Source organism: Sapajus apella, unplaced genomic scaffold, assembly GCF_009761245.1.
Source record: "Sapajus apella isolate SASKATOON/1434 unplaced genomic scaffold, GSC_monkey_1.0 scaffold116, whole genome shotgun sequence".
NCBI lineage: Eukaryota > Metazoa > Chordata > Mammalia > Primates > Cebidae > Sapajus > Sapajus apella.
In genome coordinates, this window is record NW_022437056.1 from 1669305 (window position 1) to 1684338 (window position 15034).

General features: G+C 37.8%; 1 protein-coding gene across 3 annotated transcripts in view; it reads right to left on the bottom strand.

The window, feature by feature from the left end:
- Window positions 1-15034, bottom strand: part of CSMD1 (CUB and Sushi multiple domains 1) — a 2101842-nt gene that overhangs the window by 22578 nt on the left and 2064230 nt on the right. For all 3 annotated transcript variants that reach the window (XM_032260320.1, XM_032260321.1, XM_032260322.1), the window contains 7 exons: window positions 14355-14528; window positions 13332-13514; window positions 6897-7073; window positions 5852-6031; window positions 3251-3424; window positions 2497-2670; window positions 1166-1239 (listed from right to left, as the gene is read on the bottom strand). In XM_032260320.1, the coding sequence (XP_032116211.1) occupies window positions 1166-1239; window positions 2497-2670; window positions 3251-3424; window positions 5852-6031; window positions 6897-7073; window positions 13332-13514; window positions 14355-14528 (1136 nt within the window). The remainder of the gene's footprint in view (window positions 1-1165; window positions 1240-2496; window positions 2671-3250; window positions 3425-5851; window positions 6032-6896; window positions 7074-13331; window positions 13515-14354; window positions 14529-15034) is intronic.

Genomic DNA, 15034 nt, shown 5'->3' on the forward strand with positions numbered 1-15034 from the left:
TTTCTTATAAGGAGGGTGAAGGATTTATCCAACCCTATTAGTTTCATATGATAGGTTATAGAACTGTGTTGCTAAATATGGTCATCACCAACTTGTAATTACTGTAAGTTGTACATAGGCAAGTTAAGAATTGCTCAAAGCAATGGTGGTCAAAATGTTTCATAGTGAATCAGTGAGAGTGATACCCACATATACTATTTTCTAATATTTCTTGACAATTTGGCATTAAATATTTAAATACCTGAAGTATTTACTTGAAATTTAAGGCAATATTTGAGACATAATAGAGAATGTGCTGGAGTTAGAATATTGGCTCCCTGTAAAGATTTCCTCTGTGGGATGCAAGAGAGCTACAAGGAAATGGCCACTGTGCATCAGAACCAGTAAAATGGGAATGTTTTCGTGCTCATGAGAGATGGGGAAAGTGGCTGAGGAAGAAGATTTTTTATTCTTAATTGACGAGATCCCTAACTTGAAGATAGAATATATATTTAACTTTTGTTTTCAAAGGCATACAACCAGAGAGCAGTTACAGGAGTATTTAAGATGGTTAAAATGTTTTATTTCAAGCTTCATTACCTTCTACTTTCAGGTATTTCTCCAATATTCACTGAAGTGCTAACGTTCATTTTATTAAAAGTCAAATGAACATGCTGAAGTATTATTTAGTATGCTAATAATTCATAGAACTTTAAAGACCCTATGGAGAACTAATTTCACAAGTAAGCTTATACTAAGGGGCTTATATACATTTTCTCCTGTTTTTGTCTCTAGAATTTAATATTATTTGGCCACTATATCCAGTCCCTAAATGGGACCTTTTGTGGGTAGCTAATCAGTGACAAGTTACCCCAATTTGAGAATTGCCATGTGAGTTTAGCAGACAAATAAGAAAATGATGCGTTATTTCAAATAGAAATTAACAAAGCAACTGTTACGTTAATTTCTATTTGAAATCATGCATCATTCCATTATTACCTAGTAAGCAAGATATATATACTCATTTTTATAGTTAAAAACACATGTAGAAATCCCCTTTGAATGAATTTTATTCAGATAAATATAACATAAATAATGTATGATATGTAAAAGCATTTAAATATGCTGAAGTATCAAATATATTTTATATCTCCAGAAAGAAAACAGAAAATTCACGATGACCTACCTCATAGCCTCTGGAGCTGTTCTGTATTCCGAAGTGTGGCGTGCCAGGGTCTGGGCAGGTGTTATGGGCAGGCCCTGAAATTTGTGATTTAAAAAGAAAACAGGGCACCAGATATGGTTATTATGGGAACTCTAACAGTTTTTACTGAAAGGTCTCATGAAATAGAGAAAGTTTTGTTTTGAGAAATGTACAAAATGTTTTTCAGGAAAGTTAAAAATTAAATTGCTACTTTTATCTTCTCTTCAAGACATCTTCTTTAGATGTTAATTTTTAGACTTTAAGTAGCACGGGATGTTCTTTTTAGATAAGAATAAGTACATTTTTCCCACTGTCTGGCTTTTTCCTATAGAAACATATTTGTTTGGTCAACAATATGCCATCCTCAATAATGATCTATCACTATCTTTTGGTTTATTAGGATTCAATTAATGGCCATCTCATTTGGTTACCCATTACATTATTCTGAATTTCTTTAATTAATTTTCCTCAAGATCTCAAAATGAAAAATATATTTAATGCTTTAAAATTGAAGCATATGAAAAACCAAGAGTGACATTTTCAAAAAATGTAGGACCGGGGCAACCCAATGGCACTTGAGCTCTTTTATCCGTGGCTCTACAGTTGCCAGTAGAAAAACAAAATAGATAACTTCTTAAAACTTGTTATTTAGGGCAACTAACCTAGTAGGGGAAAGAAAAATATTTTTAGTGTAGGGATAGCTACTATATAGCAACAGCTTAAATCAAATAACAGCAAATATTCCTATACTTAGAAAAAATGCTTCAATGACAATATTTCATTACTACGATATTTTTTAGGTAGATATCATTCAATTTTTAAGAAAATAAGACTAATTACTACCTTTTTACTAAAAGTTTTTAGAACAGCCTATTCTGCTTAGTCTATCTCAATGATAAAAACTAACTCAACAATGAAACTCAACTCTGCAGCAATAAAAAAAATAGCAAGGCTGTCTCTCTGATGAGGGCTGCTTTAGAGAGTGTTCCTAACTGCACCTTTTCCCTAAACAATGAAATTGGCAGTTGAGGTAGACAGGAGGAGGGACAGCTACTGAGGTCGGAGAACAAAGTCTAGCAGCTACTTTAGCAGACTTCTGACTTAAACACCAAGCCTAGTTTGCATGAGTTAAAGGAGGCCGCCCATCGGTTTAGCTGATTAGTGCTCAGTCCTCTTTAGCGCAAAGAATATTACTTTGCACAGAAAACTATCTGTGGGAACACTATGCAATCACAAATGACCCAGTTTTGGAATGAAATGTCCTCATGCCCGAATAGCCCCAAATATCACCAGGGCTGTATTATAATTATTACCAATGCAGGTGGGTTGTATGCCGCTCCACGTGCCATCAGCTTGGCAGATTCTTCTTGAAGATCCCACCAGTATAAATGGAGATTTGCACTGGAAGAAGACTTCAGACTTAAAGGTGAAACTTTTCCCACTAAGTCGCCCTTCTGCCGGGGTGCCAGGGTCTCCGCAGAACACAGCTATGGAAAAAAAACCAGGAAGATGTCAGCCTTCAATGTTCCTGGATCGGCTTCACCAATTGAGCTTGGTAACTAGTTTCGGTTAAATCTGTAGCTTTAACTATTAAACAAGGAAAAGACTAAAAGGAGGCTGGGCATGGTGGCTCACGCCTGTAATCTCATTTTGGGAGGTGGAGGCAGGTGGATCGCTTAAGTTCGGGAGTTTGAGACCAGCCTGGGCAATATGGAAAACCCCCACGTCTACAAAAAATACAAAAATTGGCTGGGCATGGTGGCATACGCCTGTAGTCCCAGGTATTTGGGAGGCTGAGCTGGGAGGATGGCTTGAGCCCAAGAGAATGAGGCCGCAGTGAGCTATGATTGAACCACTGCACTCTGTCCTGAGCAACAGACCGAGGATCTGTCTCAAAAAAGAGAATCTGCTCTTGGGCAACACAATCTCAGGTTTGAGTTTTTGTATATTGTAGGGCTGTTACTCCCCACCAGGAAGGTCCTCAAGATGTAACCTAAGGTGTGCCCCAATGATCCGGCACTGTTGCAGCCCTGTAATGAGTGGAACAAGTTCTGCTGTGGAACTTACGCAGGCACTGGGGGACCTCTCCTTTCCACACCCCGTGACCTTCGCAGGAGAGGATGGCAGAGTGAGAGAGCTGGTAGCCGTTCACGCAGCTGTAACTTATGCTGGAGCCCCAGTGGAAATCCGTTCCCTCCACTGTTCCATTCTGCACGGGCGGCGGCTGAGGACACAACACGGCTGTTTCCAAAGAACAAACAAGATCAACATTCAGGAGCTGCCACTGCAGCTGTGATGTTCAAACGATTCACATTTTAATTTTACCTGAATTACAAATGATATCTACATAGGTTTTTAAAAAATACAATAAAATAAAGGAATTTCCAAGGAAGATAGTACATCAAAATAATAAAACTTTTTAGAATATTTCTTCATTAATATAGATCAAGTATATAAAAGCAAAGTCATGTCAAAACATATAACACTGTAAAATAAAACAGGACTGAACATGACATTCTCAACATATACAAGGCCAAGCAAGGAATAAACATTCTTGTGTAATCTGTGCCTTTTTATGATGGTTACCAAGGACAATTCAAATGAGGAGTTGATCAGATGACACAAATTTATAGGCACAGATGGTAAGAATTTTCCTGGCCATCTGTATTTCTTATTTAAAGACAGTACATAGTTTCCAAAAGACACAGTCTGTCCATCTATTTGCTGAATGTTTTTTTTTTTTTTTTTTAGAAATCCTTGTGTGATTAAAGCAGATCCTGTGAAATACCACTTGCAAGTGTTTCATCACAGCCTTGGAGCCTGATGTCTACTTTATGGGACTGAGAACAAGAACCTGGTTTCTAGGGAGGATCTCCCTGTGGGTGACATCCCCACAGTTCTACCTTCACTCTGGAAATCATACCAAAATGCATACTGCGGGGGCAAAAATTCAAAACCCTTTGTGTAAAATCCTTCTTCTCTGGAGGTACAAAAGCGTCCCTAATTTTTGAAATTAATGGAAGTTTCCAAGTGACGCTGTAGGTAACAGAAGGCATTACAAGAGAATAATTGCCTGCCTGCCTGCCCGCATTTTGTGTGTTCAGGTTCATGCCTTCTCATGTGAGAAAGACAGGCCAACACACTCAAATCACACATGCAACTCAAACGTTGGAAATGGGTCCTTCTCTCACCATTACACCTCCTACTGATCCGTTCACTTGTTCAACAAATCCTTCCTGAACCCCCATAGCGAGGGCTGGGGAAATGCCCAAGGGAATGTCCAGGGGGAGGCCCCAGTGGGAAGAGACCTGAACTACATGGGTCCCCAGGGGGTGGGGGAAAGGCAGAAAAGGGAGGAGACACGTTCAAGGAGGGACAGAGAGAGAAAGAGGTCCCAGCTGGTAGGGCCTTGTTGGTCATGGTGTTGTTATAAACACACTGGGTACTAGAAAGAGGATAAAAATTCACACAACCATGCATGAAGTCTATTTTATTAGCAATTTCCATCATGACTATTTGACCTGAACACTGACAACACAACTTAGTGCATTTCATTAAACGTTTACCTAATGTCTGTTATATAACAGATGTAGTACTAAGAGTTATGATAGAAAGAAGGGAAGGCAAAAAGGTCCTTCGACTCTACCGGGAGAAGAAAGCAGGATGGTCCAAGGACATACCCACATCAGAGGAGAGGGAAAGCAGTGTTTTTGAAGCATCCGGGTCACATTTAAGCCTCACATCATGCTGTCTACACAAAACCATCTGTCTGGCAGACCCCACTGGAGACAACACCTTCTCCTTTAAGCTCTGAGTGTCCTAGCTCTCCCTCTCTCAGAATTTTATTCATTCCTAGTCTAATAAAGAGGAGAATGCCACCTTCTTATGTTTGGCCACTGGCAACTTTGGAGCCCTGCTCTTTCCCTCTTCTTCTTGTCCTTATTCTGCAACAGCTGATAAGAAAGCCTGGATAGTTCTTTGCTTCTGGTAAATAAACCATCACCATGCAAATCCCTGGCCCTTGTACAGCTTGCCCTCAGCCCTACTTCCTGGTCACTGAAAGAGCCCAGTCCACTCACTCTGCTTTGCTGAAGCCGCCTTGATGAGCTTGAGCCTGCCTTGATTCGCCCAGAGGGTCCAGTCCCATGAGTCATAAACCTCTTCCTGCCTTGTCAGTGAGTGTCATCTTCAGTCTCAGCAACCAAACCCCACGAAACTTCACGGTGCTACCACTCTCTACCAGTACTCTGCCATTACCAGGTGATTATCTTGTCTCTCCAACCTGTCTCTAAATTCCCACAATTAGATTCACCATTATATACGCCATGACACCGAACACAGCCAGGGTCACAGGTTTACCCAGGACAGCAAAGCGTTCGGTTTCAGACAGACTCCAGGGTTGGCGTGACCATCACGTAACCCTGACATCTCCAGTTCCTGGTTTGTGATCCTAAGCCTGCTCCTCTACCTCTCTGTGAGTCAGTTTTTCCATCTGTAAAACTGAGATGGAAGTATTCTAAAAATAAAGTGATTTAATAGTTGCAAATTGGTTTTCCAGAATTCCTAGCCCCTAGAATGGCTACATAAATGCTTGCAAAATTAAACAAGGCATAATTCACTGAAGACTCCTACACATATCTGTAAAACCCAAAGAGTCAGGACACAAACCTTTGCAGACAGGTTTGCTCTGACTCCACGTGCCATCTTTGGTACAGCGAATAGTGGCTGACGTGACCGGTTCCATGAGATGGCCAGGGCTGCACTGGTAGCTCACAGTCTTGTTGAAGGTGAAGTCGGTCCCAAACTGGATGCCATTTGCCAGTGTGCCTGGATCCCCACAACTTATAACTGACAAACAGGTAACAGGAAAGAATCAGAGAAATTCATTTATCATGAAATGAATTAGTCATCGTTTCTATTCAAGACACTCTCTTTGAGCTGTTATTCAGCGTGGTTAAGCAGTGAATTAATAAAGCAGTACTACCCTCTGGCATTTCACTGACTCGCTGTCAGGAGGGACACCTGTATTTTTTTTCCCATTTATTTATTTTATTGCATTTTAGGTTTTGGGGTACATGTGAAGAACATGCAAGATTGTTGCATAGGTACACACGTGGCAGTGTGATTTGCTGCCTTCCTCCCCATCACCTACATCTGGCATCTCTCCCCTTGCTATCTCTCCCCATCTCCCCACCCCCCACTGTCCCTCCCCTATTTCCCCCCAACTGACCCCAGTGTGTAGTGCTCCCCTCCTTGGGGACACCTGTATTTTAAGAATGACTCATTTCTATCCTGTTGGCAGCTGGCTGTGCAGATGCAGGTTGCCATCCCTTGACTAGCCCCTAATTAGGCCTGGTGTGTAATCAGAAGCACAACAGGAAGCCTACAGTCAGAGAACCAAAGACATTTCTTCTTTCTCCACAGAGTCAATGGTCTGTGGACAGAGAACGTCTTGACATTTTTTGGCTTCAATTTGACAATGTCCGACCCAATTGGCCTTTTAACGTAGCTTCAGCCATACAAATAAGAAAGTGGAGAGAAATCTTAAAGTAGATAAGAAATAGAGTCACAATATCACACACATAGTTTTCCTTTTTTTCTCTCTGAGTTAAGAAAACATCAGTATAACACCTTAAAGTCAGTTTTTTTCCCGACGGAGTGAACTTCATATTCATAGTAATGTCTGATTCTGCCCTGATGTCCAGTTACTAACTTGTGCAGTCGGGAGCAGTGCCTGTCCAGGTCCCATTGGCTGTGCAATGCCTTGTCATTAGCCCTGAGGTCTTATAGCCTTCCCAGCAGGCATAGATGACCGAGCTGGAGAACAGAATGCCATCACTGCTGACAATCATTCCGTTGGTGGGAGTGCCAGGGTTGCCACAGGACACAGCTGTCAAGCAGACAAGAACAACAACACATACAGTGAGTGACCCGGGATGAAAATGGCAAACACAGGAGAGCAGTGGTTATCAATGCAATAGGCCACGCATTTATTACAAAAACAAAGCACATAATCCTACGGGAGTTCCTTAATATATGCCTCATTATGACTCATGCGTTATTTTATGGATTAGCTACACATATAAAAATAACCTTTCAATGTATCTTTTCTAAAGTGAATTACTTCCAAACAAATTAAAACACGAGTTAAAGCACCAAAAGTACAAGACCTTGCTGTTTGGGGATGGGATGTTTTCAACAGCATTGCTATTTGAGGATTGAATGCTCTTCATACCATGGCAGAATTGTTGTGATTTTTTTTCAAAAGAATATCTATGATATTAGCAACATAGAAGCATCTTCCTTTAGGTAATCACTGTGTTCTTAAAAATCTAGGCAGTTCAGGTCACATTTGACATCTCTAGGAGAATTCACTTTGGAGAATAAAGCAAGCCTCAGAAATATGAATGACTGCACTTGAACTGCTCTGTAAAATGGTGTCCTCAATATTACCAGATCTAATGGCAGCTGTGTTAATTGGCTTTGACATGACTGAACTTTGTATTTCTCTCAAAAGGCTCTTAATGCCACGTAGAGGCAGTAAGACCTCAATTAACGATGCCGTGTGCAACAGGGTTACTCTCTGTGTCTGTTTTTTATGCTCTTTAGTCAGTAAACAAAGTTTGGCTGCTGCTGGGTACGATTCAGGGTGAACATTTCAATCTACGATTTTTTTTTTTTTTTGCCTTTTTTAGTTCAGCCTCTTTACCAGAAAGATTCCTGTATTTTCTCCTTGGCACTGTCACAATAATATACAATAGGCAGGTAAATAAAGGATGTGGCCCTTGGCTGGGTTCAGTGAGAAGAATATCTATCATGAGACTGCCTCCAAGAATGATCAAAATATTTAAAAATACTTTTGCACCTTTGATTGATCCAATTTCAAATCTGGCCTGGAGAACAAAGGTACATTCTTCTTCAAAACATTGAAGAAAACATCCTGCAAAATTTGCACAGCATATAAAAGTCACTGTACTGGGAGTGGAGGGGACTACCTTCCTTATCATACAGAAAAAATGCACTGGTGCTCGGGTTGAACTGGATCTTTTTTGAAAAAGTACTACAGAGTGCACATTCTAGTGCTTCGTACACCCACGCTGATGGCAGATGTAAGTACTCAATCAGAATCGTCTTCGATGATGGCTCAGGTTTAACTTCCGATCCTTTCTAACATAGATCTATTAGTAGTTTCCCGGCTGGCTATGAGTTGGGATATATTTACCAATCCAGAATCAGATAATATTTAAGGTTCTCTAAAACTTGAAAGTTTGTGACTTTAGTATTATATGACTATAATATATATTAAAATTTCATATTGCAATAATTAAGGGTTGGACTATCCAAGACAACTATTCATTCAACAAACATTTATTCATCAAGTACTGTGCAACAGGTACTGTGTAGATGTACTAATGGAAGGCCTGTCACAGAAAGGAATTGCATTTGGTGCAATTCACAGTTTAACAAACCAAAAGAAGACAGTGATGTCAGTGATTGTCATCTTGTATTCTAATTATATCTGCTATTCAGTTGTATGTGTAAATCCCCAAAACCCACCTATGTAGAGCTAATACTCAAATGAATCAAATAATTGATGAAAAATATTCAATTCAGTTTGTAAGCAAACTAAAATGTAAGTTAGCTAATATTGTTAATGAATGAGTACCATCATAATGCTATTCTATTATTGAGAAAGTCCCCTCAAATATTGTACGGTGTAAAGTACAATTCATGATTAGCTTTCTCTTTTTTTGGCTGACAAAAACCACTTTTACTCATGGTTATAACTACAAAAATGACTAGAAGGCAATGTCAACATCTTTGCTTTTATTTTAATGCAATGATGTAAAATTATAAGAGAGGACTGACACTAAAGCAAAACAAAAGATAAATTTAGAGGATAAAAAAGAAAAATAAATTAACCTATAAGTTTAAACTTTGCCATATTTTCTGTTTCCCAAGTTTATTTTCTTTTGGAATATGCTTTTATATAAAGTACATTTGGTTAATGTGACTTCTTCAGCTAAAACATATTTTTCTTTAACTCAGTTTACAATAACATTATACTTATTTTAAATACACTTTATTGTTTACAAATATTAGTACTATTCATTTTACATGCTACCTAAGAAAAATTGCTGTTGAGTTAAATAGGTGTGACTATTTGCTCATGCAAGCTAAATAAACCTGAGCAATCAATTTAAATTCCTTAGATGTAGTGCCTTTAACTATAAAATGAGTATTATAAAAATACTTATTCCCACATGTAACAAAATTACCCACGCTATGTGTAAAATGTCTAGTATGAGATGTGATGTGTTAGTGTTAGCAATGAGGTGGCTTGTAGCTTATGCTATTGCTATTTTCACCATCATCACTTTCTTCCTTCTTGAGTAAAATGTAGCTTTATCATAATTTCACTGGAAAGAGAAATAAGAGTTCCCTAATGCAACTAAAACCAAATATTTTAGTGATATAATGCAACTTCATGAGATAGATCCATTTGAAATGTTAAGTTTGAGCCTATGATTTAAAGGCTCGATTGCTAACAAAAGCAACTATGATTTAATGTGAAGGAAATATATCTGTAATATAAATTCTTTGAGTTGAGGAATTTTACATGACTTTTCATTTTGAATTATAGTTTCCTCCTCCTTTTGACAATGTATTCAATTTACCATCAGAATCTAATTTTTTGACAGGAGATTTAGAGGAGATAATCTCATTGGCTTTGAAATAATCTTAACTAGGGGACTAGTCAAGTCACAGCTAGTCATAGAAGCTACACTTCCTGGAAATGCAACCACTGGTGACATCCTTTTTCATTAACAGTAACTCACACTTCAGTGATTTGTACCTTATTTGTATGATAACAAATAAGAAACACAATAAAAACCTACAGATTCTCCAAAAAGTATTTCAAATTTTTGCTGGGGACTCTGTGTGTGTGTTCACTCATTGATTTTATGATTTTTATACATAATTTGCTGTTTTGTTGGTGTAACATCTATCGCAGTTGGCTTAATCAGCTTCCCATGATGTCTGTATCATATAATGCAGTTTTGGAAGTAGTCAATTTTGAGGGTCATGGCATATTTGAGAAATATTTTCAGCATTGCAACATTTTTGTAACTTTTTTCATCTGTATATGCATCTTTTAAGGTCTAAGTTTTTAATTTTTTTCATGGAAAACTTTACATTTCAAACTCTAGAAAGCCAAAATGCTATTTTAAAAAATATTTTGCATAGTCTGATTTAGGTACATTGGGAAGTGAAATGCAGTTAAGTTCTCTTATTCAAATAAATCAATTTATGTGTGCTTCAATGGAATAGGACTCATAGTGTGCCTTCATAGCCCAGACAGGGAGATTTCCAAGGAAAGGCATTGTTCACTCTCAACTGCTATAATTTTGTTCATCTTTTAAGTTTTCAAAACTGAAATCCTGGAGGTAAACATGATATAAAATGTGCAGTCTCAGTGAATGGCTCTCTTTGATAGAATATTTTGTATTCAGCTTTCTGGGAGTGTCAGAGTCTCTGCTCAACATACATCAAGTTTAGACTGCAAACCAGGGTTTAGGCTCAATTATTGCATTTGGTATTCTTGAAAACAGAAGTATTGTCCTGCTTTTTATCAGCATCAGATTCTATCTATAAAGTCTGAATTATTATTCCAGAACTTAGTTATGGACATGCAGGCCTCTTTGTAACTACCTTAAATTTTGAATAAAATCTTCTGATGATTGATCTCTAAGTCTCTCTGTTTTTAAACAAAGGAGAATTAAGACCCAGAATCAAAACTTTGTGAACTCTACCTAGAATCAGGTCTAGAGTCCAAATGTTTCAACTCATGAACCGTGTTGCTTTTCAAAAGTCCTGAATGATAAATGCTACAGATACATTAAGCTATTATTAAATGTGATTTATGAGAAATGTTGAAATTTTAATATGGAAATTGTTTTAATTTACTGGTAACATTTTTTGCAACACCACACTTTTATAATTACAGGATTACACAAATTTTGCAATAGTAATATAAACAACCCTTACACACCCTTTAGTCACATTCACTATTTACATTTTGCTCACATTTTTTTCTCTCTTTCTAAATATGTACATTCTGAAGTATTTGAGTGTAAGTTTCAGACATGATGACTCTTTACAGTTAAATATTTCAGTATGTGTTTCCTATGAACAGACATTTTCTTATATAACCAGAATAAAATTATTAAAAGCATGAAATTTAACTCTGATGTAATGTTGTCTCATACACTTCCATGATCTAATTTACTTTAAGCTCTTGAACACATTTTTAATAGTTCCCTTAGTGTCCTGTGTTAGCTCACCACTCAGATCATCTCAGGGTCAGATTCTACTATCTCAGTAATGTCTTTCAGAACTCTCTTTTGTTCATTGCAGGACCTAATCCAAGACCACACATTGCATGTATCAGGTCTCTTAAATCTGAAAGAATTGCTCAGACTGTGTCTTTTCTGAATTTGACATTTTTTCATGAGCACAGACAAGCTGATTTGTTGCATGCCCCTAGGGTTTCAGGGGTTTTTATTGCTGCTGCTTCAGCATTAGATTCAGGTTATGCATTTCAGTGGCAGTATCATAGAAATGACAATGTCCCTTTTTCGGTGCTTCATATCAGGAAGCATAGAACATCTCCTTGTTAAAATATTGGTGATAATGGCTTACCCCACATGAATGCTTACCTAAGGTACTATATGATAGAGTAGAAAACACTCTGGTTTTGGTGAGAAAACATTGCTCTCATGCAAATTTTAATACTGTAATCTCTACAAGATGAGAGGGAACTAAAAAATTTGCATTTGATTAAAAAAATTCTATCAGTTCATAGTGTCATACTTCAGTAAATAACAAAAGTATGATCCTGCAATTCATGGCTTGCAGACAACCATTTCTCACTACGAAGTAGTGATATTTGACCTAAGACAACATTTTTAGGGCCTAGTCTTAAGATTTACACTACTTTGATTGTCAAGAGGCAATTCAGAGTAAAATATTATCTTGAATTACTGTGTTTCTGTGCACATATGTGTATGCCTATATTATATGCATATATATAGTCGAAAATAGTGTTTGAGAATAAATACAATATGAATGTGCAAATATAACATATAAATATGCAAATATATACACAAATGTTCATATATATATGGTATTTTATATATGAAATTAATGTTACATGGGTTATACAATATAGATAGATCATATACACATATGATTTCTATTTATCTATATAGAATGTATAATACAGTAAAGTACAATGAAGATTAAGGAAATTTGACTTAAATTTCTCATAATGATAGTGTATATGTGACCTTATTCAAGTTGGTCAAATTATATGGAAATTGTTTCATACATACAAAAATACATATTGAATTAATTTGCATAACCTTTTTAGACTCAAAATTCTATTGAGAAATTTGCAAAGAATTCCTAATATTTACAGTTCTATCTGTCTGAATTCTAAATAAGGTTTTGAACACTGAATACATGGTTACCATCACCTCTCAGTTCACCTTTCCTGGAGGCTACATTTCTGATACACAGTGCCGTGTCTGTGGCAATTCTTACTGTCATTACTGGAGCATACCACCACTTCCTGCTATGCCTCTCAAATATTAGAATCAAATAGACTCCAAAATATTTCACAGAATATAACTCCAGAATCCTGTGAAATACAGTGCTCCAAACATGGGCCACCAATGGATTCAAAATGACATGTGAATGAAGCCTGCTTCCAGCCTGCAGAAATTCCCATCAGTGATTTGCATTGATCCTACTCATCACTGGGGAAGCCCACTCACTCACTGCCAGGATCTAGAAAATGCTGGCAACAGCACATACAGATTATCATTGGGAGAAGATGAGAAGCTTTTGTATTATGAAATTCCAAACAATAAGGATCTGTGTGATGGGACCTGTGGACACAAGGGATCCTTCCATGTACTCAGTCGTGATTTTTGATGATGCTTTCACAAATTCTGGGGGGGAAAGATTTTATTGTACAAATAGCATAAATCTCTAGAATTTTTGTAGAATATTTCCAGGCATGTTAGAGCAAGTTGTGTGGTTTTAACTTTCAAGGTGGACCTCAAGGCTTGCGGTTACTCACCCTCGCACACCGGCTGCAGTCCTGACCATGACCCGTTGAGCAAGCACGTGCGCTCAGGGGAGCCCCTCAGCTGGTGCCCCATTTCACAGGAGAAGCGGAGAAGACTCTTTGTCTTAAATTCATCCCCAAGTCGAGACCCATGTGCTGGGGTCCCTGGATCACCACAGAATCCAGGATTATTTCCTATTGAAAATAAACACATATGGCCATCCACAATTGTGTTAGACATGCTTTAAGCAGAGTTGTTACATTTAAAGATAATGAAAAGCGGTTGGAATTTATGTTTAACATGAGTTATGGTGACACAACATTCTGGCAATCATGTTAGAAATAATTTCTTTGTGACAGCCCCAGAATGAAAGTATTTGGGATGTTGCTCCTGCGTTACTAAATTCACAATAGCCTATTCGAATATGGCTGTGAGAATACATAGCATTTCCTTTGCAAGGAGGAAGATGCTGGGAATGGTAAACGCATCAAGTGTTCACTGAAAAAGTAGGTAGAGATAGCAAAAGGAAAACGGGGCTTTAGGTAAACTGGGAATGTAAAAAAAAAAAAATGTCAAACAAGAGGTTTAATTCTTCATGATTGTGTTCCAGAGTTGCTGGTTCATTGAATTTAAATTGTTTAAGAAACATTCTTGAGAAAATATTTTTTTTTTCAAACAGGACCAATGTGGTTAATGATGATAGCGGTGGGGAAAATTAAACACATAAAAAAGAATAAAGAGCAAGCAGGGACACCTGGAGCCATGGCAGGCAAGAGCCTCCTCGCACATGTGATTCAGACACCCCCCGAAACCCCTGGAGGAGAATGTGTAAAGTGATGGTGTCTAATGATAATGGCGAAGATGAAGACAATGTCTATAGCAGCGGTGTGTTTGGCTAGAAATGGAATGATAATTTCAAATAGGTGCCTAATTATGGGACATTTCAAATAATTATAAGTCATTATTATTTGAAGTCATTGTTTGAGAGATTATTTGACATTTGCAATTGTGTGAATCCCCTGTGGGCCCCTCACCTGTGCAGTGGGGCAGTGATCCGCTCCAGCGACTGTCTTCCTGGCACACCCTAGTGCTGTTGCCTATAAGACTCTGGCTCCCTCGGCATGAGTAGTGCACGATGGCGCCATATGTGAACAGGTCCCCAGTGAGGACAGCATTGGCAGGGACCCCTGGGTGTCCACACGATATAGCTTAAGAAAAGAAGAGAATATAAAACAAATGAGGACAACCTTCCAGTGAAACCACTTTGTATTCGTAAATCTCCCATACAGACACCCATATCAACCTCATCTATTAAAGAAAAACACCTAAAAATTATGATATAGCCCCACAGTTCCCTTATGTAATTTGTGAGAAATATACCAATTTTCAGATGACGTGTCCTCCTTGAATTTATTTACTGGAAAGGAAAGGTTCTGTTGATGAAGTTTGTTTTGTTTTGTTTTGCTGAGTAGCTTTGCTTACAGTGGAAATTTACATGTGGTTTTCAAGGAGATAGCCATACTGACTACATTTTACCATCGACCCTTAACTATATTTCAAATGAACAGTATTATAGGAAATTTGAGAAATTAACATTGATCCATTAAAACTATTTCCACTATTTTTTCAGTTAATATGACATTCATATGCTTTGCTTTGGGACACGATTCTGTCAAATATGCTTCATCTTCAAGTTCACATGTGTGAGAAAATC